General features: G+C 46.5%; 3 protein-coding genes across 8 annotated transcripts; 1 reads left to right on the top strand and 2 right to left on the bottom strand.

The window, feature by feature from the left end:
* Window positions 10–18,784, bottom strand: ODF2 (outer dense fiber of sperm tails 2). Of its 6 annotated transcripts, none has more exons than XM_021414326.1 (21): window positions 17,871–17,927; window positions 16,392–16,476; window positions 15,543–15,696; window positions 14,154–14,279; window positions 13,216–13,386; window positions 12,116–12,273; window positions 11,370–11,499; window positions 10,951–11,082; window positions 10,245–10,319; window positions 9,238–9,309; window positions 8,561–8,677; window positions 7,527–7,712; window positions 6,677–6,786; window positions 5,856–5,991; window positions 5,466–5,576; window positions 4,723–4,827; window positions 4,103–4,261; window positions 3,109–3,209; window positions 2,421–2,583; window positions 1,959–2,084; window positions 10–1,404 (listed from the first exon to the last, which is right to left on the bottom strand). In XM_021414326.1, the coding sequence occupies exons 3-21, from the start codon at window positions 15,648–15,650 to the stop codon at window positions 1,231–1,233; spliced, it is 2,460 nt and encodes an 819-aa protein (XP_021270001.1). In that variant the 5' UTR covers window positions 15,651–15,696; window positions 16,392–16,476; window positions 17,871–17,927; the 3' UTR covers window positions 10–1,230. The 6 variants fall into 6 exon arrangements, with proteins under 6 accessions (XP_021270001.1, XP_021270003.1, XP_021270002.1 ...); XM_021414328.1 differs by lacking the exon at window positions 17,871–17,927 and adding an exon at window positions 17,535–17,647; XM_021414327.1 differs by lacking the exon at window positions 17,871–17,927 and adding an exon at window positions 17,156–17,340.
* Window positions 18,785–24,013, bottom strand: PTGES2 (prostaglandin E synthase 2). The gene is made up of 7 exons (XM_021414357.1): window positions 23,788–24,013; window positions 22,681–22,875; window positions 22,020–22,075; window positions 21,476–21,628; window positions 20,718–20,918; window positions 20,295–20,412; window positions 18,785–19,576 (listed from the first exon to the last, which is right to left on the bottom strand). The coding sequence occupies exons 1-7, from the start codon at window positions 23,992–23,994 to the stop codon at window positions 19,454–19,456; spliced, it is 1,053 nt and encodes a 350-aa protein (XP_021270032.1). The 5' UTR covers window positions 23,995–24,013; the 3' UTR covers window positions 18,785–19,453.
* Window positions 24,691–27,296, top strand: C16H9orf16 (chromosome 16 C9orf16 homolog). Its single transcript, XM_021414308.1, has 2 exons — window positions 24,691–24,837; window positions 26,177–27,296. Exons 1-2 carry the CDS (start codon window positions 24,747–24,749, stop codon window positions 26,368–26,370), a joined length of 285 nt encoding a protein of 94 aa, XP_021269983.1. The 5' UTR covers window positions 24,691–24,746; the 3' UTR covers window positions 26,371–27,296.

Raw genomic sequence — 27,642 nt, 5'->3', positions numbered from 1 at the left:
TCCAATATAATCAATTAAAATTTAGTTTATTTATTTATTTATTTAATTTCGGGTTCCTTTTTGTTTGCTTGTTACCATAGCACCTTTAGGATTTCTTCCAAAAAGAGTTACACACAAAATTACAGAATTCTCAAATAATGATTATCTCCGAAAACCTCTGTGACAAACACTGGCCCGTGACCACACCACACATAAATAGGATACAAAAGCGTTACAAAATAAAAGCAACGTTTAATTTTGTCCCCCTAAGGAAGCACGGACTGGAAGGAGCAGGGCACCAGAGAGCAGGGGAGCTGCAGGCCTGGACGGCACAGAGCTGATTTTCCAGGAGAACGCTGCAGCTGGGTTTGATGAAGATGCTGAGCATCAGCAGCCGCTCCCCAATGGGTTTTGGAGCCAATCTGTATTTGGTGCACATGAATTCTTACAGCATTCACAGTGAGACCCAGCTGCAGCCTTCCCTTGGAATACAGATGGTTTTGGCGCAGGCCTGGGGCTATCCAGGAGAAGGAAACCGGGAGCGGGGTGAGGGGGAAAACAAAATTAGCATCACGCTAAGAAAAAAGCGAGGATCACAGAGCACACACGTGTCAAGTTAAAAAAAAAATAAAAAAATCATTATTTCTGGTATAAAACTTTACGAACACCGTAGTGGTTCAGGAGATAACGCCTTGTAAGCATTAAGCCCGGGCACTTCTGTTATTTTCAGCTTCACGCTTCCCTGAGAGGTGGGCGGACTTCTCTCCCACCACCCCCTGTCAGCCAGGCACCAACAGAACATGTAACAGCAACACAAAGCAGAAATACCACATGATCTCCCCCAATACAGAACCAGGGAAAAAAAAAAAAAAAGAAAAACCGAAGTATGGAAAAAACAGCTGTCACAAACATTAACACAACTAAAACCACCGCCGGGTTTAAAGAGCTGAAACCACCCAGAACTCGTAGGATGAAAAGGGCCTTTCCCACCGCATGCAGAACCATCCGGGTTTGGGGCACAGCTCACAGTGCCAGCCTCCAGCACCAAACCAGCGCTGCCAGTGCTCTGCACGCTCACATCTCATGCCACCGTCATCGCATCACCTCATGCTGCAAAGAAAAGAGAAAGACTTCTCCCTTAAGCGACCCGGAAACTTCTCCCGATTTTCAGCCCATTTTCTAAACAACGTATGGCTTTGACACAGGGCTCATTTGGGGCCTGAAAGCAGAGGTGCAGAGAGAGCATTGTCCTCACGGAGAAGAACGAGAACGGCTGGGAGAGCCCAGCAAGGCACTTTCTCCAAACACGTTGGCATAGGAAGATTTGAGGAACTGGACGTAGTTCTGCATGCTGCGGTTGGTGCTTTCCGACTGCTCCAGCCGATCCTTTAAGTCCTGCAGGCGGCTCTCATAGCGGCGCTCTGCCTGCACACAAAGCACAGAACGCAGGCTGAAAGACAGCAGCACTCACCCTGCTGGCTTCCCAAGTCGTTCAAGAAATCCCTGCGGCCAGCAAGGCTTAGAACAGTAGTAGATGGCATTGCCACAGATGGTGCTACAGCCTCTATCTGTTCTGCTCATTCCCAACATCATTCAGCAACCCGACAATAAAAAGGAGGAGACAACACAGCTCATGGGTTGGTCTTTTTAAACTGATTAGCTATAGTTTTGTTGAATTAAACACACGTCTCTGAAAATCAACCTGATCAGATTCATGTGCCAATCTGATTCCAAGTAAAAGTAACATAAACAAGCAGCACGGATATGACATTACGGAAGAGTGCCCCTTCTCACTTCTAGGAGTCACAATCTCTCTGAAGCAATGGCACAAATCCCATTTGAACACGAGTGCAATTGTTTCCTTACACACACTTCAGCTCAGAGCAAGTTCTGAACGTCTTTTGCAGGCACCTGTCTACATACAGACTGCTGCCAGGGCCCTGCCGGCACAGCGAGAGCATTCCTCGCAAAGCACTCACGTCATCTTTGTTCCGACGCAACTGGTTCAGCTCTGTTTTCGTCCTGCTCAGCTGGGTCTCCAAATCCAGCATCTTGGACTGGGCTGCCCTCTCTCGTGATGTTGCTCGTTCTCGAGTTTGTTCGACCTACACGTAACAGAATAACAACCTCATCGCACAGGTGTCTGTGGAAGAATGGTTTTTCCCTGCCTTATTGCCCGCAAAACCCCTGTACATTTCCTTGGACAGATTCTTGTACTTAAGCAGCAGATCAGCCTATGGCTTCCCTTTCTTCTGCTGCAAACAACAGGGTGGGGTTCCACTTCTCAAAGGTCTGAGTGCTACCAAACGGTACCAAAACATCTCACAGTTTGTATTTCACTGAACGTGATGATTTCAATAATTTGCCCATCGGCTGGGGAGGTATTTCCATTTCACAGTCTGGGTAGTTGTAGGAAAATAAACAAACAAGGAATTCCTTACTTGTCGTTTGGCATCCTCAATGGCCGCTTCCAGCTGACGAGCCAGGGAGCTACACTCACGGGTCTTCTCTTCTAACCGCAGCTGACACTGGTGGATCGACTCCTCTCGCTTTGCTATGACCTGGAGGAATTCTATGTTCTGGGCGTTTGTTGCTTCTAGTTTTCTAGGTTAAGACAAGGCAAGAAAACCTATTCATTTTAAATGGAGAGTGTGTCAGAGCACCTTTCTGCCAGGTCTTGACTAGCCTGGGAGGTGACTCTGTGCCCTAAGAAACACTTCTTCATTTCCCTAATCAGAATTTCAAAGATTGAGGGACATAGGGTATTCACATACATGCCCTTCTCCAAATGTTGTCACTAACAAGAATTGATAAACAAGGATAAAAACCCTCTAATATTCAGTAACCTCAAAGCTGTCTGGCTAGACTGGACAAGGAGCTGGCGTCTGCTGTGTAGGCACAGTCCTTTCTAACAATATTTGTAAAACTTGCTGCAAGAACCTACAACTCCCTCTCTAGTGCACAGTTACTGATCAGAGATCCCTGAGAGACAAGCAAGTGTGCAGAATCCTAGAGGCAAGTGGGACACTGGAACAAGACTGCGGATGTTTCAATTCTGTGGAAAAAAAACCACACAACAGAGTATGGAAAGGAAAGGTTAATAGAACAAGAGAGCCTAATACTTCTAACCTTTCCAGCTCCTCCACCTTCAAGGTGAGCTGCTTTTTCTCCTCCTGGGCAGACTGATACCTCTCTCTTGTCATCTCCATTTTGTCCCCCTGGAGCTCAATCTAAAAATCACAGCCATTAGTTACTTTTCAGAACAGTCACTACACACACGCAGCCAACCACCTGAAACACACGCAGCTCTCCAGAAGGAAATGTTCAGCTCATTTCTGGAGAGCCCTAGAAAAGGAACAGTGGACAGAAAGGCAAAGCACTAAACACACTACGCATCCATTTTGGTGGAACTTCCAGCTAATGCTTAGATAGGTATGAGAAAGTTTCTTCGATACTTTAAAGTAAAAGCCAGGTTGGTAAAAGCTTGCACGCAGAGCAGACACCCCTAAGTACAGCAACTCAGATGCATGAACAGCCACGTACCTGACAGCAGCCCACAGAGATATCACAGACTTAAACACGAGGAAGGTTTATCATTCCAAGCCAAGCAGAGTAAAGCTGTCAAGACTACAAGATTATCTGCTGTGTCCTGAGGCATGACTGTGGGTGTCCTGCCTGCCTACAATTGCCCTGCAGCACCTACACAGTGCTCCTGGGAACATAAAACAGGGACAGGAAAACAACCTGAGATGAGGGTGAGAAAACAAGGTTGGGACAGCATCGTCAGCAGAAGACCACAGGAGGGAAAACTGACAAGGTGATGGAAGTAACACAAGTGAGCGCTGACATTTGCAAGCGTCGCCACTGCTGCTGTTCAGGTCCCATTATGGTTCTGTACCAAGGGATTAGAAACCTTTCAAACAGCAAGGAATGCCCATAGCTATGCTGCTAGCTTCTTGCACAAAGACATGGCACACACCTTTATTTTGCAGCGCACATTTAATCTTTCCAACAAAAGACAAGAACGGAGATGGAGCGGTTTGAACCTTGCTGTGGTTAGAAATTCATCTTGGTCTCAGACTCAGAGATGCTGCGCTGCAGAAGGTCTCTGCCAGTCCCTTACCCGCTGACGAAGATCTGCAATCATCAGAGACAGGTCCACGTTCTTCTTCTCATAACTCTGAAGCTGGTCCTGACATTCTGCCAACTGTGTCTCCGTGACCCTCAGGATCTCAGGCAGCTTTTCCAACTCAGCAAGCTGGCTCTGGAACTGCTTGCGAGCCTAATGAAGACAATGAGCAATTTCCAAATGTTTAGAAACTTTTTAGTCTAGACAGTATTTCTTTGAAAGCTTTGTTAATTTGCACCATGGTGACACTGTGGATACTTGGCAAGTATTGGAGTTCAGAAGGTACTTAAGGTCTTCTACTCCCTTACTATTTGACATCCATGGATCCCAGGCTTCAATTTTACTAGAAGCACAGGCTTTTTTTTTTTTTTTTTACAAGGACAGCTGTTCCACAGCAGACAGTGGTGTAGCCTACATAGCCCACAGTTCTAAGCCACTATTTCTGCAGCAAAAAACGCACTACACAATCTAAACACCTCTGAAGAATGTTATATAGTCCAAAAGAACTTGTTAAATGCTCAATCATTTTTGCAGAATGAAGAAGCCCTGAGAAAAGCTAATCAAAAGAAGGCAACAAATGTCTACAACATATCAGCCTTTAGAGGAACTAGTACCAGTTCGATCTCCTTGTTCATTTCATCCTTTAGTGCCTTTTTCTCTTTATCACACATCTCCAGTTTCGCTGCCACATCATCTGCTTCCATGCGGGTCTTCAACACCTGGAGATATGAAAAACAGGTATATTTTATCTGTTATATATAGTTTTGGAGTTAACTAAAACTGCTCAAGAATCAGCAACAAGTTTCTTGCCATCCTAACTACCACTCCAGGCTCCATTTGAAAATTCACCTTTTGCTTCTCCTGCCCATATCACTTGGGTTTTCTGCCACACATTCACCCCTTTTGCTTCATGTTCCTAAATACCAAAATATCCAAAATCCACTCCCCATTCCCCTCCAGAAAAACAAAACCGAACAATCTAGGGACAGTCCTCATCACGCTGAAAAGTCAAGAACGGTATCTCACTATTTTCCCTTCTCTTTTGAAAAGGAATAGGGAAAAGAAAAATAATTCAGGTCAGTGTTGGGTTTGTCTTTTTTCTTTTTTTCTCCCCATTAATCAAGATCTCTGCTGTAGCTCTTCCTAGTGACAACGTTACCAGCAAATACTGAGGAAGGAAATTCTCCCACACTTTAGCATTAAAGCACATGGCAGTCTGAATGCCAAAAGAATCAAAACCACACAGAACTGCAAGAACCTCCAAGAGCAATGGAAAAGTTAACACATGACAGAATAAACCACAACAATAATGAGAGAAAGCACATTCGTGTGAGGAAGGAACCAAAAAGGTGCCCACCTGGGACTTGTAGGTTTCAATCAACCCTTCATAATTCCTGACAGAGCTCTTGAGCTGCTGTACTTCAATGTGTGCTTGGTTCAGCTCTTCCTCCATTGGGATCACACTAGCCTGGAAAAAGAAAGCATCTTCCACTGAGTGAGTGAAAGTAACTGTTACACCAGCTGCCTAGCACTGTCTAGATTGGAAAGCAAACAAATAAATAAACAAAACTGTCTGTAAATTAGCAAAACTTTCCTAGCACACCTTCCCCATCAGATTCAGGTTGTGGTGAAACCGGTTTGAAACTAAACGGCAGCAACAGGGGCAATCTGCCTCTGTCATCAGAGGCCAAGAATCTGACTGTAATTTCTCCTTCTTTGTGTTGCATTTCAGCTTCAAATCACTGACCTTTAGTCTTTCATTCTCCATTTTGAAAGAAGTGTTCTCTGTAGTTTGTTGGTGCAATTTATCCATCAAGGCATCTCTGTCCTCTCGCATCCTGTCCTCCAGGGTTGTCTGCTGTTCCAGCAAATCTGCAATACGGCTGCCATGCGGAAAGAAAATTAACCCTTAAAGGACAAGAAAGAATAAGACTCCCAATTCTTCACTATTAGCTTCAGAAACATGGCTTTTCACCACCCTTCCACCCTCCTGCTTTATTCACATATACACACCTATCATGCTGTTCAGCTACCTCAGTCTTCTTAGCTCACTGAAAACTAACCTGAATTGTCCCCCTGGAACTGAAATGCATTGCATTCAAGATGCACACGAGAAGGAGGTGCTTCTCTCTTGCCTCATCCCTACCCATTTTTTTCTTGCAGCAACAACTGCACTGCAGTGATACACATTTATTTAGTATCATGACAAAACTGCCACGAACTATAGTGCCTGTAGCTTCTAATCCCTTTCATTCAAGGATCTCAAACATCTCAAAAGAAAGAAAACCCTAATTATTTCAAAGCATTAAAAAAGGCAGAGGATCAGAGAAATTTAAGCGTAAGCAAACCCTTAAAGCCTGCCTTTGCTGTGGCAAATCAGCAGCAGCAACCACATCTTTGTCTCCTGATCCCTCCAAGCTCTGCTACCCCACAGAAAGGGCTGGTTTTGCTTGGATGTTTACCGACAACTCAATTAAATTATTTAATTACTGTATTCAATTAAATTATCCTCTAACTATATACTCATTCACGCTCGTGTTAGTTTCTCCATACTGATCTCATTTTAACCTGTTCAGTGTAACCATTTCCAGTTCCAGGTCATTCTTATCCTTCACCACTTTGTTGTAGCGACTCTTCCAAGACTCCAGAGTAGAAAGTGCCTCCGTAACATAACTGTCCTATTGAAAGAAACACAAACGACAGAAACGTTACTGGACTGGATTAGATGTGGGATAACTAGACAGTACGCAGAGATGCTGACATGAATAAGCATGATATGTGCAGAGACTTCATTAAGACTTAAAATGTTGAAGCATTTATTTTTGATTCTTCACAGAGAGGTGTTCAACAACACTGCTGTTAGACAATAAACATCACAGCAGGGAAAGGAGAATCCCCCTTGAAGAGGATTGCAAATGAATTGCCAGAAATATAAAGCGTGGGTAAAGTTTATCTAGTGGCTCTGCTCTCCAGTATGCTAAAAACAAGGAAAAAATCAAGTAGCATAAAATCTATGTTCCCTTCTGACCACCTCACTTTCCTATATTTCCTTTATATCCTTCAGTAAGCCTTCAATCCAGTGCATTTTGAAGGCTTTGTATTTTTCTGCTCTAACTAGTTTCTGGATTAACAACCCACTTCATTCAGAATTCTCACCCACCACCACAAGACTTTATTTTACTGGCTTTTGTCAATCTTCAGATGGTTCTGAAGAACAAGGTGAAAAATCAGATCTGCTGGTTTTGTGACAGCGGAGAAAACCGGATTTGTTCTAAACTTAGCACAAATGGGCCAAAGCGTTGAGACAAAAATAAATCTCATTAGTTGAAAGCAGAGACTCTCCCCAGGGCTGCTTCCAGAAGCCAAAGGTTTAGAGGCATAACCTGAAATGAGGTCTCTCCTTGTGTATCATCAGTACCTTTTGTGCCAGCTGCACAGCCAGCTGCCCTGCATACTCCTCACTCCGCTCTGCCCGCTCCTTCTGTGCACGGAGGGCTTTCTTCAGGGCATCCTTATCGCGATCTGCCTTCTGCCTTGCTTCTTTCAGCTGTTCCCTCATACATTCCACCTCTGCCTTATGCTGAGCTTCACTGAGCTCCAGATTCTGCAGTGGGGGGAGGAAACACACCACAGGGAATAACGTCCTTATACCCACATACCTAAAGTAGCAACTAATTTCCTGCAAACACTGGCGAGCGATTGGCGTATAACCTCGAACCTTCAGCCTGCAGGTACTGACATTTCGCCTCCTTCACCCTGCCCTAACACTGACAGACACATCAGCACAAATTCTAGAAGTGAAAAAAGCATTTATGCCCACGTGGATATAGAAAGCTGAAAGACTGCAAAGCTACACATTTAATCCCAGTGCATCCTAGCACGTTGTCTGCTTGTAATCGAAAAGCTACAGCCTACTCCAGCTACACAAAAACAAATGCTTTCACTGCAAGCTGCAAAATAATAACATGGGAAAAAAAACTAGTTTGAAGATGTCAAAATTAAGAAGTCCTTCGAGTGGTTTAGAACACAGAAATTATTTCCAGCATTCCACCTCGATACAAAAGATTTCACATATCAGAATTACAAGCTGACTCTCAAACATCCTTTAAACTCAAATGAAATGAGGCAAATCTCAACGCAGTTTAAAGGACTGTATCTCTAGGGGCCTCTCGGTACTTCAGAACCCAACTTCTCTCTGTCCTTTTTCCTATCTGAATATTTCCTGGAGGAAAAAAAAAAACTTCATTTCCTCTTTCACAAGCTCCTCTCCAGAAAAATTTCCTCCCTGACCAATAAACATGGGTCTGCGAGCCTTCTCATCCAACCAAGAACATTATTTTTATTAACTGAAGTATTTGCATATGTTGCTGTTACTGTATGCAGCCGTAGAGCTTAACAAAATTAAAGCTCTTGTCACCTACTAGCACGCACAGTGCACCACTGAAAACATACCCGGATCTGCGTGGTCAGGCGGTTGTTCTCAGCTTCTTTATGTCGTAGCTGCGCTTGTAAATGGCCTCTCACAGATTCCATTGATTTTGACAGTTCACTTGCTGCCTTTGCCTGTTCCTAAATGAGATGCAAACAAGACACAGACCTTTTTCCTCAGTAAGCTAGTTAGGGAACACTTTCTAATACACAGCCATTCAGTGAAGGAATGTGACCCCTCCCCCTTTCTCAGATAGATCTCCAGGGCTCCTCTTTTCCGGCAGAATGGGCGACAAATAATTAACCATTTATTTTACATCAGATGTGAATGACTGGCCTGAAAGATTTGTTCGAGTGAAAAACATCCTTCATATCTCATCTCAACCACTACGCTTGCCTTTTACTTCTTAAACAGAGGGGCAAACTGGAAGTTGATATCAGGAGCCAACAAGACCTTAAACAGAATGGCAATTCAGTGCTAAGCACAAACAAGGAGAAAATGCTACCTATTAATCTTGGTGATGGATGTTTTCTCAGCAGAATATTGAATCCACAGCTGTGTGGAAATAGGTAGCTGTCTATTTTTATAAACAAGCCAGTCATCTGATTCCTTATCAAGTAATTGTCTGCCAGTACAAACCCATATTTTGGGCTATTTGTGAGGGTGGAGCAGGAAGGGGAGAACAGAATAAGGAAGCTACCTTTTCTTCCTGTATCTGAATAGCAAGACTGTCGATCTCTTTTTCTTTCTCCTCAAGTCTCATCTGAAGTTCCTGGAAGACAAACACCACTCAGATTGTAAGTACCAAACACATTCAGGTTAGCAAGTGGAGGGAAACAGGTGCAATTGCCTCCCTCCAGAGACCATATGATCCACAGCTCTATCTGGTATCAACAGCAACACCATCCTTAGCCTCAGAAAAAGTGTCTGCTGTCCCCTCCAACAGAAAGCAATAGGGAAACATACAATTGCTTAAAAGGGCAATTAGCATAGCATACCCAACCAGAAACCAGGACTTGATAGGACAATATACTCCACAGACAAAGGACAGTGCCTGTCTCTCACAGCAAATTTCGTGATTTCTGGCAATGCAAGTACACTATCCTCAGTTTACAGAGAAGGAAATGGGAAAAAAAATGGTGCCAGATCATTCATGCATTCAGTTACAAGCAGGAACAGAAAGCTTACCCTCTTTATGCTTTGGTATCACTAAGGATAACGTGATAAATCTACAGAAACAATAAGATGATATCCAAACTGAAGAACAATACCCCAGCTGACAGCATATTTTTGTAGTAGGTATTTTTAATTTGCCACCCCCAGAGATACCTATGTAGTATAATTCTTGCTTTGTACATCCAGCACAAAGAAAAAGGCAAGCAGAATCACTTGTGCTTGGACTGAATGTGATAAGGACATGCTTAAGTATCCCAAACTGTTCCTCTCAGCTGAATACTGCAAATCATAACGGTGTTCTTTTACGTAGGTCTCAGCTGTGCTATCCCCAATCTAAGCTCCATATTTGAAAGGCTCTGGAAATCTATTCACTTTGTAATGTAGGCTGTTAATCAGAGGGGCTCTGATAACCACAAGCACAAGAATACTGTTCTAAAAGGCATTAGAGTAAGACCAGAAGGCTGAATACGAACAAGGAAGAGCTTGCAATTTTATGTCTTCCTGCAGAATGAGATGTTTTGGTTTGCTTACCAATTTCTCTGCATCTGCGTCAGCCAACATTGTCAACAGCGCGCTTTGCTTCTCCAGTATCTTCTGAGCATCCCTCTGCAAAAAAATACATGAGAAAAATTGTTAACTAAAAGGCCTGCTTTTTACAGTTTCTTAAGATAGAACTGCAGAAATCAACAGGTTTCCCCCTTGCTACAGCAGCAATTACCAGAAGATACCAAGCATGGAATTTGCTTAGTATTTCACGTATCCTATCTCAAAAAGCTTCTCCAGTTCTCCCATACAAAGACGATAACAAGAAGCACAATGACAAACTCAGAACTTTTAGAACTCTCTCATTACTCAGAGAGAGTCACACAGAAGAACTCAGTCCTCTTCTCCAGTTTCACTGGTGGCTGAGAGAATAGTTAACATTGGCCTGCTTTTGTTCAAAGGGAACAAAAACCACAGCAAGAATAGCAATTTCCAAATGAGAAAGTTGACAGCAGTGCCTATACTTTTTAAAGCAGCCAAAAGCTTAGATGCTGTAACATCCCCACAGCAGAAAAGTCAATCTTATTTTAGTGAAGTAGGTAGGAATAAACAAAACCATCCTTTGTGACACAGTGGTCAAAGGCAGCATTGGGAAAAAGAGTTAAAGAGCTCTCAAACTCAGGTTCCATTTTTAGTCCATAAAACAAGATTGCCTTCAGTAATCATCCAAGTTGCTGCTCTCAGCACTGCTCACCTCCCGTTCGTGCTGCTCTCTGAGAAGTTCCCGGAGCGTACGATTGGTTTCTTCAAAGGTGCTCAGTTTCTGTAGCAGCAGCTCTTTTTGTCTCGTCAGCATGTTAATGTCTGAGCTGCTCATGTGTTTCTCCTAGAAGAAAAAAAAAAAGGTATTGTTCATATGCAAGCCCTGGAATTAATGTGTGAAGCTGATAAAAGCATGGGCACTGCGACAGTCAGCACCGTACGTGCAGAAGGTGACTGGGTGCTGCAAATAAATACCCAGCTCCCAAAGAGATTCAGCAAACATCTTAAGCAAATTAAATCCCTCAACTTCTTCCATTTCTCTGGATCAGCAACTGTAACAATATTTTTTTTAAGGCAGCCATAGGACAGCACAATGCAGCAAAGGTGAGAACAAAAAAGGCCAACACCTACAATGTTGAGTCTCCCAATGGTATGTTTCAGGGCACTGATCTGTCTGGCCGCTGCTGCTCCATCCCTCTCTGCCTCACTCAGCTTGGACATCAGGCACTCCTTCTCATGCTGCAAGTAATTTTTCTGCAGCCTGCAAGGAGAATTCAGCCATTAGAAGAACGTGAAGCTTTGACAGCTGTGCCAGACAGTATGAAAATACAGTTATTTGGGTTAAAACAGGAAAAAAAAAAACACTAAACAAAGGATAAAAGCTACCTAAGTTCACCCCCTCTCACCATGGAAGTTGTTCTGACAGAAGACAATAAGTAGGCTCCAAGTGCTTGCTAGGATCACAACTATGAAACAATAATTTAGAGGGGACAAATTTAGCTTGTACCAAAGCCTGCACATGCTACTAAGGCTAAAACACAATGCAGGGCTTTTCCTGAGCACTCCAGCAATACTGGAGATAAGACTTCAAGTGGCTCAGCATGAAACAAGAAAGCATACTAATGCATACAGCTCTAAGTTTTTAGCTAGAGGTTGCAATCTCAGCAGTATTCATGTTGTTGGAAAAAGGAATCCACAGTGTTGCCATCTGAAGTCCCCTTTGTAACAGACAACAAAAAACCCCCAAACATCAGTTCCTCAGCAGCACTGCAGCCTAGGGTACAAACTACATCCTCAAATTATTAGCATTAGCATCATTAGCAATAAGGTGTCCTGTAAATACCACTAATTACAATGGAGAACTGGAGCTTTCTTACACAGTCAGATCTTTCTCTTCCCTCATGCGCTCAATATTGCGCCTGAGCAGCGTGTTCTCATGTTCTGTTTCTACCAGCTCTTGTGTGACCTCATTCAGTTCTTCTTTCTGCTCCTCAAGCAGACGCTTTGTCATTTGCTCCTGTTTCTGTGACTTAGCCTGAAAAAGATATTTAAATAGAACTTAAGGCAAACCAGAAGTTGACTATTGCTCCTCGTGCATCCCATTGGGCAGTTCAGAGCACAACAGCTGAAAACACACAAGAGAGAATACAGAGGGAGGTTGAACTGGAGCACCAGATTTCTTTCTTTATGCAGCAGAAAAGATCATCTGAGATTCCCCTGCCTGCACAGAATTACAGCTAGAAATGAAAGTGATCTTACAGCATGGATTTAATTACATGATGCCACCAGATATTTCGATTGAATTCACTTATTAAGTATCAATACAGATTTTTGTTTTACAATTATGCAAGTAATTCCATTAATTTTTTGTAGCACAAATAGAACAGAAAAGGCTTAGTACAAGAATACACTCAAATTCTATTCTCATTTACCAATTTGAACATTGTTTAGTTTAAAATAAGTAAGAATACAACTTCTGCTACCTCAAAGAAACAGCTGCCCTTCCCTCCCTTCCCATGCATCTAATGAAATCTGGAAACCTCTCCTATCCATCTTTTACATGGTGTCAAGTACATAAGAAGCTCTTTGGCTGGAACACGCAACATCACCGCATTAAAGGAGAATCAGAAGAAACTATTTTGGGAATAAGTAGATTCTTCAACAATAGAACATCATCAAACTGTGCTTTTCACCTTCTGGAATGACAACTTTCGGGCTTGAGTGAAAGAAAGGTTATTTGGAAACTAAAGCACAGTGATACCTTATGAAACTGACATGGCTTAAAGAATTTTCATAGTAGGGCTTAGTGAATTTCTCAATAAATTAGATCCAATTTTCTGAACAACTCGGCCAGATTTCTTTAAGCAAACGAAGCAACAGGCTGAGTAGTCTTCCACTTCATCAAGGCTCTAGTTTCCTCTTGCCAAATGATCAGCTACAAAGCCTGCATCAGCAGGTCTCCACTTGGTCCCCTCACCTCGTTCTTCAGCGTTCCCACCACGTTCATCAGGGTATCTATCTTCCTCTCGTACTCGTTTATTTTGCTGCAAACTGCATCTTCCTCATCCGTAGAGAGATCGCTCAGGCGCAGCACTGACATCATTTTCTCGGAATCCGGAGGTGTAATTTCCAGGCGGTGAGTTGGTCCCTAATAAAAAACCAATAAATGGCATCTCTTTTTTGCCACGTAGAAAGGTGTAAACAGTGTTCTAAACATTACTTTACTGAAACTAGAGACCGTGCAACATCACTGCAATAGGACTAGGAAGGAAAAACAAAAGGTAAACAGGTCTTTTATTGCCATGTGGGGAAGTTTAAAAATGCAGAAAGAATAAAATAGAAAAAACAAACAAACAAAAAAAAACCTCAAATTCTCATCCTGGAAGAGCCAGGAATTCAAAAGTTGAAGCTGGGCACTAGTCAGGAAGAAAATATCAGAAATACTTCACAGTTGCTGCAGCTGTGAAGTGGGATGAGATCATTCTCCATCTCCTTTTCATCAGATTTAACAAACCCAGTGCCCCTAGCTGCTTCTCATGCCTCCCAGCCCTTCAGCCAGCTTAGGTGCTCTCTCCTGGGTGCACTCGAATATCTCAAAACCCTTTTTGAATTGTAGAGCCCAGAACGGCACACAATATTCCAGGTCAGACCACATCAATGCTAAACACAGCAGGAACCAACGAGTAAACCTGTCTGCATTCTAGAGATGGAAACGCATGAGATGGACGTGGGCTGCTAATGGATTTCCTATTTTTCTGTATTAAAAAGATGTACAAGAAACACTCAAAATGGATTGCATGTGACAGTGCCTTCTTTCACATCAGTCCAGGTCCCCCCAGCCTGATACTACACCACTGCCCTCGTCAACCTCAGCTCAAGCTGAAAGCTTGCTTGAGGGAGCAGAAGCAGCCATACCTCCCATTTGTAGGTGGAATCAAGGACAGATGTCTTTCCTGGGGGCAGCCAGGGGGCCTTCGACTTCACCTGGACAGCTCGGCGCACGTTCACAGTATTCCCTTTCATTTTCTGTTTGTGCTTTTGCTGAAGAAGAAACAGAGAAAATAAGATAAATCACTAAGACTTTTTAAGAACTATTTACATTTTTTATTGCTGCAAAAAGAAAGGAAAGGTTACTGCATATTCAGCTGACATATTCTTGCTGCTTATCATGTGGAGACTGTTATATGACTGGAATATCCACAACTGTGATGTGATAAAAGCCTTACTCAGGCAGCAGGAAGATCTGGGGACAGGGTTTGGGGAAGGAATTCTCCTCTGCAGGGAGATACGCAAAGAATACCGCAATATAACCCATCTGGGGGCAGAAGGAACAACCTGGTAGATCCCTTCTCTGTTCCAGATTAATCTCACAAAACAGCACTTGTACCAGCTGACAACAGCACGACCAGAGGAAAAAGAATCGTACAGTGTGATGGGTTATGAAGTCCCTGAAGCGTTTTCCTTGCTTTAGAGTCAAAAGTACATCCCCATCTATTTGCCTTAAATTTGAGGCGCTCTAAATGATGAGAAGTAAAAGTGTTTTTGCACATCTGATGAGGAAAAAGCCATTCCAAAGTACCCTATGGGGAATTAATTAATTGCAGGCAGCAACTTCACTGTCAGACCCTGAATTGCCATTAGCAACAAAGAGAAAACTAATGGAGAATTTGTAACAGCATGTCTGCAGACATAAGGAAGAATGAGCTAGCAACTTCCATTACTTGTAGAGAAAAACTTTACACAAACATCCAACAACTCAGCTTCAGTATTGCCTTCTGTGTGCTGTCGAGAAGGGTACGAAGAGATCCTTCTCTGCTGTGTAGGCTCAGCAGATTGACAATGTGCTTAGTGCCAGAAGATGGTTTGAATCCAGTCCCTTTTCTTCTAAACACGTTAATTTTATACACAATCAAGACAGAACATGAAACAATCAGTTATTACCTTACCCCAAACCCCTCCTCCAAAAATAGGGACGAAGCTGAAGAAATAACAGTATGAGGATACAAATCCAGGGAACAAAAGGAAAAAAATCCCCCAAACAACATCACACTGAAAGCAACAGTTCTCATAATCACGTAATTAAACATGAAAACAAGCTGCATATTCCATACCATACTTAAAGCATCTTCAACACAGAAAACGTGTCACTGAAAACTCACCACTGGCTATGCCTACAGTTAACAAGGCAACAGCTCTCACAGTTCCAATACAACAGTAAAACAGACCTGGAAGGTTTTGTGGTGCTTCCAGGACAGACTGTCTCCTCCCTGCAGCCCTCACAAACACCCAGCTGCACACTCCTACCTGGCATTTTGCAGGTGTGGTTTTCTGACCCTTTTTAATATGGACATGGACAGGGGTGTTTTCATCCACATGGACGTGCAAAGGGGGAGATGAGGAACGGTTCTTCATGGCTCTTCTCCCGCAGACGGGAAGGGGCAATACAATGAAAGGAAACCTGTGAATAAGGAAACTGGAAATAACAACGTTTCCCCCCGTGCCAGAGAGCAACAGTGGCCAGTTTTGGTCAAAGCTTGAGCTTTCTTTCAACAGCATCTGCCATTTTGAAGTGTATGCTATTTTGCTGTCAAGCTATTAACACAAATCATTTCTCTGCTGCTAATATTTTCTGATTTTAATCTGGCCATTAAAGAACAAACGCAGTTGTACTGATAGAGGGTGCCTGCAAGAGTCACTGGAGTTCAAAGCCTCAGAACAACTGAGCAAATCAAGGATTTCAGTAACCAACACCATCAGATTCTGAACAGAAATTTCATAGAGGAAGGGGAAAAGAGCATTAATTGAACAGTTTACTTCAGAAAAACCAACAGGAAACCAACAGATCATTCCACCCTAGAATTCTGACCCTGTAAATTCTTTCACACGTGCTTAACTTCAAGTGTATTCTTGAAGTTAAACCAATGCTTAAAAGCTTTTGGATCCTTCTTCAGATTTTCTCTCTGTGACACACGTATGTACAAATTCACACACTAATTGCCTAGCAGAACACAGAAAAGCCCAGAGACACAAGGTTAAAGAAATCAGGTTGGGTGTGAACATTTCTTTGAGATAATGATTATTCAGTACAATGCAACTGTAAATCTTAGAAAAATCCAACAGCAGAGTTTTGTCAGCCCTGGTTTAATTACTTACAGTTATTTTAAGGCTGTTAGCTCCTCTTGACACTGTGCTCTGTGCGGATAATGACGTCGTTTCATGATCGACAGATGAGGGAAACCTGATGCAGAAACAACAAAATCATAGAACATCTCAATTTGGAAGGGGCCCATAAGGATCATCAAGTCCAACTCCTGGGGTATTCTGCCAATTTCAGAACATTCTCTTCCCTTCTAATGAAGGCAACACGCAGGCTCAAACAAATCAGATGCATGAACCCAAACAACAAAAGTCAGCGTGCCATTGCTTCCTCTGACAAGGAAATGACGACAGATGAGCACGAGGAAACAACTGAGATGATCGTCCCTTACATACTGACACTAAGAGTTAGCTTAAACACTGGGAAACCATTTTCCAGAATGACACAAGAGGACTGTACCCAGACAGCTGTAACGGCAACTCGTAACCACTTTTCTTAACCAGAAAAGCTGAAAGAAAAGCCTGCAACACAAGTCCTCGGTGCTGCATGGCCCAGCAAACACACACGTACTGGTGGCTAACCAGCCCCATCCACAGCCCCGACCTGGGAGCAGCGGGAGCAGCTGCTTGCCTGGTAGGACTGATGGGACCAGGAGAAACGAGGGAGGAGTGCTGTGCCCAGCGGGTACAGAGCTACTGCAGCTGCAGCACTAAGGGCTTAGCTGCTAACCTTATGGAAACACTGCCTCAGAATTTGCTGCAGAAGGGGATACGTTACAGGTGTTACTTGCAATGCAGTAAAGCATCGTTTTGTACCGTACCTCTGCTAGAACACAATTCAGATGACCCTTTATAGCTTGTGATTAATTTGACAGGTTGCCAAGGACCGTGTAACAACCTGCTCTGAATGAAACCAATAAGACTGCATCCGTTTTGAAAAATGTCCAGTTTTGATGACTAACATAATAATGCACAAGCATTAGGCACTGGGCGAAGCAATGTTTCAGCACGAAGTCATTGCGAGCATCACCTGGCTTAGGGCAAGAGTTACTCGTACAGCTGAGAACAAGCACGACTGCTGTTCTCCTGCCCTGTATCTGCACAGCACCGTCACCTCGTCATTGTTACCAGAGCTTAACGGACAGGACAGGGAGGGCGGCTACACAAACTGCAGGGCAGGGAATGCCGACAAAGAGATACCCTGCGCTACAGCTCGGGGTAAAGGCTCGATGATGAATTTCGATGGATCCCTATGTCACTTCGGAATTAGAAACAGATCGGTGCTACTCTAGAAAAAGAACATCGACACCGGGGTCGCGCATTAGAACTGCTGTGGGCAAGAAGACGTCATAACGAGGCACGATCTGCCCCGCCGCCGTGGCACAGCGAGTCCGCGCCGGGCACCTCCTCGGCTCCGCGCTCCGAGGGCTGGAAGAGCCGAGCTCCTCCAGGCCGCTCCTCCCGGCCCGCGGCCGCTCCCCGTCACGTTCTCAGAGCCGTCCCGCGGCCTCTCCTCCCCCTCCTCCTCCTCCTCACCGCGAGGCGCCGAGCGCGTTCCACAGCCGGGGCCGCCTCAGGTGGTCTTCGCCGGCGGCAGCGAAGCGGCGGAGCGGGACGCTGCCATGGATCCCGCAGGCGCGGGGCGCGGGGCCGCACCAGGGGCAGGAGCAGCAGCAGCACTTCCGGGGCCGCCGCGCCGCCACCGCCCGCGCTTCTCCCATTGGGCGGTTCAAACCTTCCTCGGCCGCTGCGCGCCGCCCCCGCGCCACAACGCCCCGCCCCGCAACGGGCCCCGGCACCACGGCAACGCGAGGCGCGCGCGGAGCCTCGTTCCGAGCGTCGGAAAGAACGCGTTCGCTACCTCGGAAAAGGAAAAAAACGCACAAACCAGCCCACGAACTCGGCTCTTTGGGTACTACGACGCCGTTCTCAGCGCAGAACGGCTTGAGCAAACGCAGAAGTGATGACAAGAACGGCTGCAGCACAGCTGCGGCTGAACTGCGGACGTTCCTCCACCCCCCCGCGTCAGATCAGAACTGAAATCATAACTCACTTCCCTCTGAAATCTGCACGTTTAAGGAAAAACCAAACCAAAGTGTTACAATAGCTGCTCTCGCACCCACAGAGCCCCCTCAAAGCGCAGGGCGCAGTTAGACAGGTTCCGGCTGCCTGCAGTAACAAGCCGCTTCCTTGCGACGTTCCCCTTTCTCCAAGGGCAACAACGCTGCCCGCCCGGTCAGGAACGAACAGGCCCCACACCCAGAGCTGCAGCCACAGCCAGGGAACCCGCAGCGACGGCTCCCAACTCAACTGCCACAGCAGCACACAACAGGAACACCTGGAGACCCCCCACGTACACTGCTCCCTCCTAACCCTAAGTGAGTGCTTGGCATTAGTGGTGTCTGCGCAGGGTGCAGTGTCCGGGCGCTGCAGGTAAGAGCTCACACGTGTCACCGTCAGAGAAGCAAGCCTTTATCCTTGCACACCGTCCAGCGTCACCAAAAGAACCGTTTCCATGGCACAGTGAAGCTCACAGCCCGTCCGTGCAGCACGGCCCTGTCAGAGCAGGGCGCCTTGCCCGGCACTGGGGATTCCCGCAGCTCCCACAGCACCGGGCTTATTTCTATTGCAGGAAAAACTCTTGTTTAAATCAATCTAGTATCCAGTGTCTCAGTCAGGAAAACACTGCAGATGCGTGGATGAATGGAGGAAGACAGCTTGAAACAAAAGCTGCTCAGAACCATCAGACCTGATCCGGCTGTAACACTTACTAGCCAAGGAAGCAGCTTGCTTTTACAGTAGCACGCCCTGAGCGTGGCTCTCACCTAAAAGGAGCCTGCTCAGAGCATTCTTCAGCTCAGTCCGAGCTTCTTCCTTCCAGCAGCGCCCCAAATACCTTCCTTTGACCTGCTCCCACCCCTCTAAATGTCTCATTTACACTTACACGCTGCCAGATCCCTCTGCTTGCTGAAACTCAGGACTCTAAACAGGACGGTCTCTGTGCCTGCATGTCAGTCCACTAGGCGTGATCAGTCCGTTCAACTCTTTAAAAAATAAAATACCACTCCTTAAGTCTTTTCCCCCATGCAAGTACTTCAGGAAGGCGGCCGCAGTCGACATCAGGCTGCAGCTTTTTGAATGGCTTCTTCCATGCGCTGGTACCAAGGCTGAATCTTGGTGTGGACCATCATGTCGTCAAAGGCTTCCAGCCCCTCCATGACCCGGAGTACTCCGTACACGGCCTGCACCAGAGGACAAAGATTAGAAAACACAGAGAAAGTGACTGGGGAGAATGGCTTAGGTATCAGTGACAGTGCCTCCACAGCCCAGAAAGCAAGGCTCTGTACCTGCCCTCCAGCCTACTCCACAACTCTGATTAGTAAGGAAGATTGAATGGGCAGAAAGGCAGCATGAATAAGCATGCTTTTTCTTTAAGGAAACAGTAAGAAAAGGATAGAATCTATATGCAGTTATGGAGCAGAATTTAAGCCATCTCAGTATCAAGCCCTGGTGGAAAATATTTCCCCTGCATTCCAGGGAAGGAATCATGCTCTGCTCCACACTGCTGCCTGCAAAGGACACCTCCTCAGCACCAAATGTAATAAAGCCTGTGCAGGTGAGAGGCTCTGTTGACCAGCACTCACTATCCAGAGCAGCTGTTCTGGCTTGTAAACTGCTTCTATCATGCTTCCACACAACCTGTAACATCCACCTGCAGATGAGTACTGCAGGTTCTTTTTAAGGAACATTTTGCTGAAGGAAAACAACAAATACTGTCCTATTTTAACAAAAGTATCCAATGTGCCTTTCACATGGGGAGTGTGACACTGCACAAAGAACGACAATGTAGCTACATCAATCACCTTCTCTGCCTATGTTCATTGTCCACCATTTCACATGGATGAGTAACTGGGTTGTCTGTAATGTATGTAACCATAGAAACAGGAATTAACCCCTTACCAAGTCAGCAAGGTTTGGTTGGCTTCCACCCATGAACAGTCTGTGTTTGCCAATGGCTTTTACCCACTTATCAACTGCTTCGTACAAGTCCTCTCGGACATCATCTCGCAGGTGATGTCTATATAAAGAAAAGAACCAGATTGAAAACATAGGTTTGCTCCTTTCTTTAACCTTTCCTCATCTCTAACCTTTTGGGCTGGTCCTTGCTGGGGAATTAGGAAGGTATTTTAAGGCAAAGGGGATGGCTAGTGAGTAAAGAGTAGACGAGGAGTTCAGTACCTCCAGTTAGAGAAACATAGCTGCTACTCACATTGCATTAAATGGTTCGGTTTAAAACTGAGGTTCTGCTCTTTAAGCTCTGGAGTTCATAGCTATGGCCATTAAGGAGTTACAATTGTGCACTTGGTGCTCAGTGGTACCAACCTTTTCTTCAGTCTCTTGCTAATGAAGAACATGGCAACGGCCCCCATGTACTTGGCAAAGAAACCTTCCACAGTGCCAAACTTCCCCTCGCGGACAATGTAATCAAAAGACGCCAAGGCTTCTTTGGGGGTGCGGTAAACGTTGGGGGAGATGAGGTGAACAAGCCAATCATCTGCCCATTTTCTCCACTGCATTTCTTCCCTGCAGGTATTGAAAGAGACTTTTCAGTGAATAAGGTATAGAAAGCAGGGCTAGAGGAGGCAGAGAGAATCACAGTGACATTAGCCAGAGGTTTTACCAAGGACAACTGTGTCAAAACCGCTACCTAATCACGTGCCTTGGTGACCTCTCTGAAATGCACTCAGGAGCATTACCTTCAACAAGGCTCCTCCAATCTCCATCTGTAATTAAGACTGAAGATAGAGCGCTAGCTTCTCCTCCCACTGAGAACTAAAGCAGTAAATACACCCTTGGGAAGCTAGTATTCCATGGCATTCCACTGTGACATGAAGGCCAAGAAAGAAAATGGAGGCAACTGAAGGCTGGTATGACCTTGACAATGGGAACTAGATCACCCAACAGCACTGCTTCAAATTCTGGACAATACACAAAGCCACACTAACTACTCAGGTTTTAGACACCAAGGGAACGTGGCAGGTGTTGTCAGCACCCAGAGGATTTCATACGCACACTACCCATGAGGATATCTGGAGGGGTTTGACACTACTTGAAGGACCCAGAAACTTAAGAGCACTTACACTCTCACTTCTTTAACAGGATAGACTCGCTTCGTCTCCTTCTCATCCAGCATGAGCCAGTATTTATTCCCATACTCAACTACCTCCTTGCCTTGCTCAGTCACAGTTTTCATGGGAGGATAAAAGGACACAATTTCTTCTAGGCTATTCCTCCTGCGGACAGAAATACAGTTAGCACCTGATCAGGCTCCTACAAAAATGGGCATACTTTAAAACATATCAGTCTAAGTGCATGTAATTCCAAATTCTATCTGAAATAAATTTTGAAAATACTTTGGAACAGCTGCTCTCAAATAACTATTATCAGTGTACCTTCCTTTTCTGTGTCAGACAGGATGTTTCTGCAGGCATAAAACTTTCTACGTTTCTCAAGTGGATCCAAAGGACAGGTCATTTCACTCTGGACACTATGGCTAAAGGTAAGCTTAGTTCCAAGACTAACCCTAGTACACATTTAAGCAGTTTTTACGCAAAGAAAATCTCACAGGTGAGATTCACAGGGCCAGTCACATTCAACTCTTCTTCCATCACATTGTTTTCTTACTTGGAAATTAGATAGGTCTTTATTGCACTGATGATCACTGAAGAGTCATTCAACTGCTGAAAAACAGAATTAAAACAAACTTTCAGAAGTTGGTGAAATTGAAAAGGAACTTCTTAATCTTTTCCCCGGCATGCTGAGGTTTCCAAATTAGTGCTGCACTCTCTTTTTCCCTCATGAATTTCCACAGGCAGCTCTACATGCAGATCTCTTCTGTGAGCACTTCAGAGTATCATTTCAAATCTGTACTCCATCTCGATAACGGAGGACTTGAGGGCCAAGTACACAGGCAATACTATTAGGTTTTGGATTTAAGCACTTTGCAGCAGCAAAGCAGAAAAAGCAACACTAATATTAAAAAGCCACAGAGTTGAATCATGAGTAACTTCTTCCCATAAAATGTAAGCAGAACCCAGATCTCCAGCACGAAATGTGTGTCCTGCATAAGGGCAGAGAGGGCAGATAATCACTGAATTATAGAGTCACTACACACAACAACATGCCTAGGAAGAAAGACTGAAAACACCTCTCACAAGGCCAAGGCAGAGGATACAACACAAGGAACAAATCTTAGTCTCGAGAGAATATAATTTTAAGATTACACAGCATGTGAAAAGCCACAGAGATGCAAATCTGCCAATCAAACTTTCCCACAGTAACTTACCAGAGGGCTTCCAGCGTCGGCTAGCAAGATGGGCACCTTCCTGTAGGAAGAGAATTTGATCTCTTTCCTCATTATCGGGTTTACTTCCACAATTTCATAGGGCAGTCCATGATAATCCAGAAAAGCTCGGACTTTACTGCAGAAAGGACAGGTTTTATATTGGTAGAGCGTAAGCTGCAGGTTCCCTGCAGGCAGCTGGGGAAGAAAAAGACCAGAAAACTTCATTTTCCACTAAAAAATATAAACATTTTTATTTCACCCTTATTTTTGCTATAAACTCATAGCCATCAAGTTCCAGCAGCTGATCATCAGTGTGTCTTGGCTCACAGAGGCTTTCTTCAAACAATATCACATTCACCTCACAGGACCAACACCTATTTTTCTTAACATCTACTCAACCTGCTGGAAACTCCGATTCCTATTCACAGCCAAAAAAACAGATGTGAGATCCAGAGAGCAGACTCTTCTACACACAATTCCATGTTCTATTTTTCAATTCATTCTCCCCTCCCCCCTCAGTAATCTCTGTGGAACCCTCGGGGTGGGGAGTGCAGGAAGAGGCTTTGCTGTTGGTTATGTGCTTGTAACCACAGCAAAGTATCACCACAATGGATTGCAGAGGCTCAGAGCTAACATCTGCCGGAACACGAAACTTTCAGGCACACACCGGCCTACACTCAGACCCCTGGAGTTAACCAAGGGAGGAACAGGGGCAGCGCAGACAACGAAGCATCGCCCCAGGGACGTTCCCTGCCCCGCTCCAGCAGTCTGACACGTGCTAGCGGTTGGTCATACATTATAAAACAACGCAGTCCTCTCAGTTTGCTTCTTATTTGCAATGCATTTGGCTACGCGGCCCTCAGCGGGCGCTGGAATGAGAGCAGCAGCTCTCTGACAGGCCGCACTCCACACCCCCAGCAAGCCCTGGCTTTCTGACAGGCATTTCTTACAGCTCCTCCAGGGAAACGCGGCTGGGGCCTCTTACACATCGTTATAAGCCGTTTCCCGACCCCAAACGGGCCGAGAGCAGCCGCGTGCTACACGGAGACGGAAGAACCCGCCCCGCGCCAACCCCTGCTCCCGCGGCCGGGCCCGGCGCCGCGTTACCTCCGCGGCCGAGTGCTCCCTCAGGCGCTGCCGCGCCGCCAGGCAGAGACCGGCACCGCCGCCCAGCGCGAAGGCAGCGCCCAGCAGCAAGCGGCCACCGCCGCCAGCAGCGCCCCGCGCCGCGCTGCCCAAGGAACGGCACGGGGCCCGCAGCCACCAGGGCGGCAGCAGCGCAGCGGCCCGCCAGGCCCTGCCGGCAGCGGCCATCTTGCGGGCACGGGGGCGGGAAGCACAGAGGGGCGGGGCGGGCGCCGCGGCTCCACGCCCCAAAATGGCGGCCGCGCTGAGGGGCAGTAAGCGGAGGGGAGTGGGTGCCGCAGCGACGCGGTGCGGTTCGCTGGCGGCAGTGTTTCAGTCTGAAAGGAAAGCAATCTCCTACGGTGTGAAACGGGGACGTAGCCTTCTCTTTCTTCCTCGCCCCAAATACCCACTTAGCGACACAGCTTTGAGCTGCGTAATGCAGCGCGTTAATGCCGTGTTATTTTCGTCTCAGTGACATCCCTCCCGGGGATGAAACGGTTCTCCAGCGCTCGGATTTCCGCAGGGCGCGTGACGGACGGCTGTTAGCGGGCCAAGGACGAGGAAAGGCAGCGCGCTGCCTTCGTCCTTTGCGGCAGAGGAGACGTGAAGGTGACCCCAGGGCGACGCGAACCGCCTCAGGCTGCGCAGGACCGGTGCCATAGTGCACAGCTACGGCCTGGAGCTCAACAGCAAGGGTGGAGCTGCGGCTTTAGCACCGCGGGGCGCCACGGGGGTCTCTCACAGGAGATGCACCACAATTTCCACCCTCCCGCACACCACCCACCACGCACCTTGCCCCCTAACCACAGGCTTTACCCACGTCCCCCCGCCCGGCCTCACGTGATGCGCGCTTCATCGCGCCACCCCATTGGCCAGCGGCGCCCCCGGACGCCCCGCCCCCCGGCAGCCCGGCGCTCGGCAGGGCGGCGGCGGCGGCGATGTCGGGGCCTAACGGGGAACCGCACGTGACGCTGGGCCCCGCCGGGCGGGACGGCGGCGACGAGGACGGGGACAGCTTCGGGGAGGAAGGTGCGTGCAGGCGGCGCGGCCCTCCGTGCGCACCGGAACCCCCGTACGGACGGGTCCGCTGCGGTTCCCCGAGCGGGGCAGGGCTGTTATGGGAGGCCCGGGGGAAACGGGCCTTGAGCAGCTCATCCGGGTTGGGCTCAACCTGTCCTCGTACAGCGGAACCTGCAGGCTGCGGTCACTGCTCGGTGTCACCCCGCGGTGATCTGTGCTGCGGGTCTCCGTGAAGCTGGTTCCTGTTCTGCCGCAGGCTGTCCCGCAGCAGTCGGTGAGGGGCGCACTGCCCCCGTGCAGCGCTGCCTCCCAGCCCCTGCCCGCCGTCCCCACCGGGCTCAGCCCCTGGGGTCCGTGCCTCTGCCAGCCCGTGCGCATCGGGAAGGAACGCGGCTCTGCTCAGCCTGGGGCTCCAGTACACCATGGGGTTTCAGCTGGTGCTAGATTTCCAGTTCCTAACTAATGTGTTAGCAAAGGTTTACCTTGTCTGGTTTTCCAGACAAGGCTTTTTAGTATTCTAAAAATTGTGTGAATATTGCTCAGAGCAATCAAACACCTTTCATTGCAGTTGCACAGCTGTCTTCATTTGATTAACAGTGCTGACCCACATCACTTTGAAACGCCATTGTACTGAAGCTAACACTTGAAAGAGATTCTTTAAATAAGACATGAACTAGGAAACCAGCTATCAGGATTATCTGGAATTAGTTTGGTTTTAACTCACATTCCCCAAAGCCTTAACGGTGCACAAAAACACTGTGGTTGGACTCGGTGCTTCACGCCTCCCTTGGAAAGGATGGTGCCACTTGCAGCACCTTTGGGCACAGCGATGGCTGTGCTGCATTGGCAGCCTGAACCCAGCCGGGCCCTTGTGAGTTGCATCCCAGCCTGGGAGCCTTAGACATGTAATTCACAGAATGTAAATGCTTGGACACGCTGCCAGAATGCCTGCATCCTCATCAGGAAAGTTGATGCCTAAGGCAGCTCTAACTGCTAACTTGTCCTTGGGATTTGGTCCTGTTGCAGCATGAATCACTACATACTGGTAATCAGCCTGTAGTCAGCTCTTTAGGCACGAGATCAAAGGCTGTCAGACTGCCCCATATGAGTCTGCACTGCCCACAGGTAGCTTGGCTGAGATCTTGTTACCAGTTCTCCAGCTTCCCATTGGTCTCATTTGACGAGTGAATTCAATACGTGCAGCAATCCATTGCACTGTACCCACCCAGCGGCAGGTAAGAGACAGCCAGAATGCTGCAGGCATGTTTTGCAAGAGCATCCACTGCCTTCACTGACTGCAGTGACAATGTACTTACATTGAACGACCTCTTATTTCTCTTGCTTTTAGAATATGCAGCAATAAACTCCATGCTGGACCAGATCAGCTCCTGCTTGGATCACCTGGAGGAGAAGAACGATCATCTCCATGCCTGCCTGAAGGAACTGCTGGAGTCGAACCGCCAGACCCGCCTGGAGTTCCAGCAGCAGAGCGAGCAGCACGGCATGGGAGCTGACGTGCAGGGACCACAGCCTCCTGTCTAGTGCACTGGCCACAGACTTGAGTGCTAAGGGGACATTTACTGTCACTGGTTTATCGAAAATTGAAGAGTTAGTTACCTCCTGCCCATTACATAATCCTTCCTGCAGTAGTGCCCAACCATTCACCTCCATGTTCTGTTTGCCTTAGCTGTGTGATAGGTGCACGTAGGTGGTTATGGGAGACTTGGCTCTTTTTGCTTCCAGCATTAACACAAGCCTGGCACTGAAACGTGGTTGAAGCTGGTTGTAGAAAGCCTGAGGCCATGCAGGTTGTTTGCAAAGAAGTGCTCTTCACAAAGAGGAAAAATGATCACGGTGTTTTGCACTGCTGATCGCGCTGGGGAATGCTATAGCTCTACCCCGTTCCCTCACAAAGCACAGGAGGCAGGGGTTGTCCTGACTCCAGCTTCCTCATAGTGGCAGCTCTGGTCACAGACTTGGAGAGAGGGTCCCTAGATCGTCTCCTGCCTCCAAACTAGAGCTTCCCCGTTATTCACATTCACTGTAAGTACTGACAGGTAGCCCCAAATCACTGGACTTTCCTGTTCCCTTCCAAGCAGATAAGATGAGCTACCCAGGTGATGTTTTGGACTTAGAATCGGAAGCTGCCTAACTCCTCGAGCTGCCACTAAGGACTCAGGCTTAGAGAGGCAGAGCAGCGTGGTTTGCCCCTGCTGTATTGTTGACTATATGGTGCAAAGAGACAGTGCTCTGCCTGCCCCAGGATGAGAGCAGAGCCCTCGCTGTATATTTAAACGTGAGTAATCATGAGCATTCTGGTTTGAAACTTTTGTTAACTTGTTGGATGGCCTGGAGCCACCGCTGTGAAGCAAGTTTGAACTATTCTACTTCTGTAGAGTTAAAGGAGTTTTTTTGAAAGTTGAAGAAGTTATAAGAAATCTGTTTTATTAAAATCGGTTGAAACAAAATTTGTTCCTGAGAGTCTCCACTATGAGAACAGACTGTATTAAGCCTTATAGTATTAACAAATGACCAAGATGCACATTCTTGCCTAGCTTAGGACGCAGTACTGGTCCAAGAGTGTGCATCTTTGAAAGAAAACCATTCTGAAGAGCAGAATTGGGCACAATCTCCCAAGAAATACACTTCTCTGCCTGGGAAGGAAGCAGAGAGGAACTACGAAGTATTCTTAGTGGAAGAAAATGGGAAAAAAAGTCTGCATCCATCTACTTCATGAACCATATCCCCTATGAAAAAGAAAAATAATCACATTACATTCTTCTTTCAAGTTCAACAATCAAAGCAGTCTTTCCA

The sequence above is a fragment of the Numida meleagris genome, chromosome 16 (assembly GCF_002078875.1).
Source record: "Numida meleagris isolate 19003 breed g44 Domestic line chromosome 16, NumMel1.0, whole genome shotgun sequence".
NCBI lineage: Eukaryota > Metazoa > Chordata > Aves > Galliformes > Numididae > Numida > Numida meleagris.
The sequence above is the reverse complement of the archived record's forward strand: the minus strand, read 5'-3'. Positions and strand labels throughout refer to the sequence as shown.

Coding starts and splice junctions, on each gene's coding strand:
- ODF2 (XM_021414325.1), bottom strand. CDS start 18,055: ATGGGAGAAGCGCGGGCGGTGGCGGCGCGGCGGCCCCGGAAGTGCTGC. Junction 10,320..10,950: donor GAGAGCAGCACGAACGGGAG/GTGAGCAGTGCT, acceptor ATTTTTTTGCAG/AGGGATGCTCAGAAGATACT. Junction 2,584..3,108: donor AAGGTGGAGGAGCTGGAAAG/GTTAGAAGTATT, acceptor GTCTTAACCTAG/AAAACTAGAAGCAACAAACG.
- C16H9orf16 (XM_021414308.1), top strand. CDS start 24,747: ATGTCGGGGCCTAACGGGGAACCGCACGTGACGCTGGGCCCCGCCGGG. Junction 24,838..26,176: donor GGACAGCTTCGGGGAGGAAG/GTGCGTGCAGGC, acceptor TCTTGCTTTTAG/AATATGCAGCAATAAACTCC.
- PTGES2 (XM_021414357.1), bottom strand. CDS start 23,994: ATGGCCGCTGCCGGCAGGGCCTGGCGGGCCGCTGCGCTGCTGCCGCCC. Junction 22,876..23,787: donor GGGAGCACTCGGCCGCGGAG/GTAACGCGGCGC, acceptor TTTCTTCCCCAG/CTGCCTGCAGGGAACCTGCA. Junction 20,413..20,717: donor AGCAAGAGACTGAAGAAAAG/GTTGGTACCACT, acceptor TTCTTTATATAG/ACATCACCTGCGAGATGATG.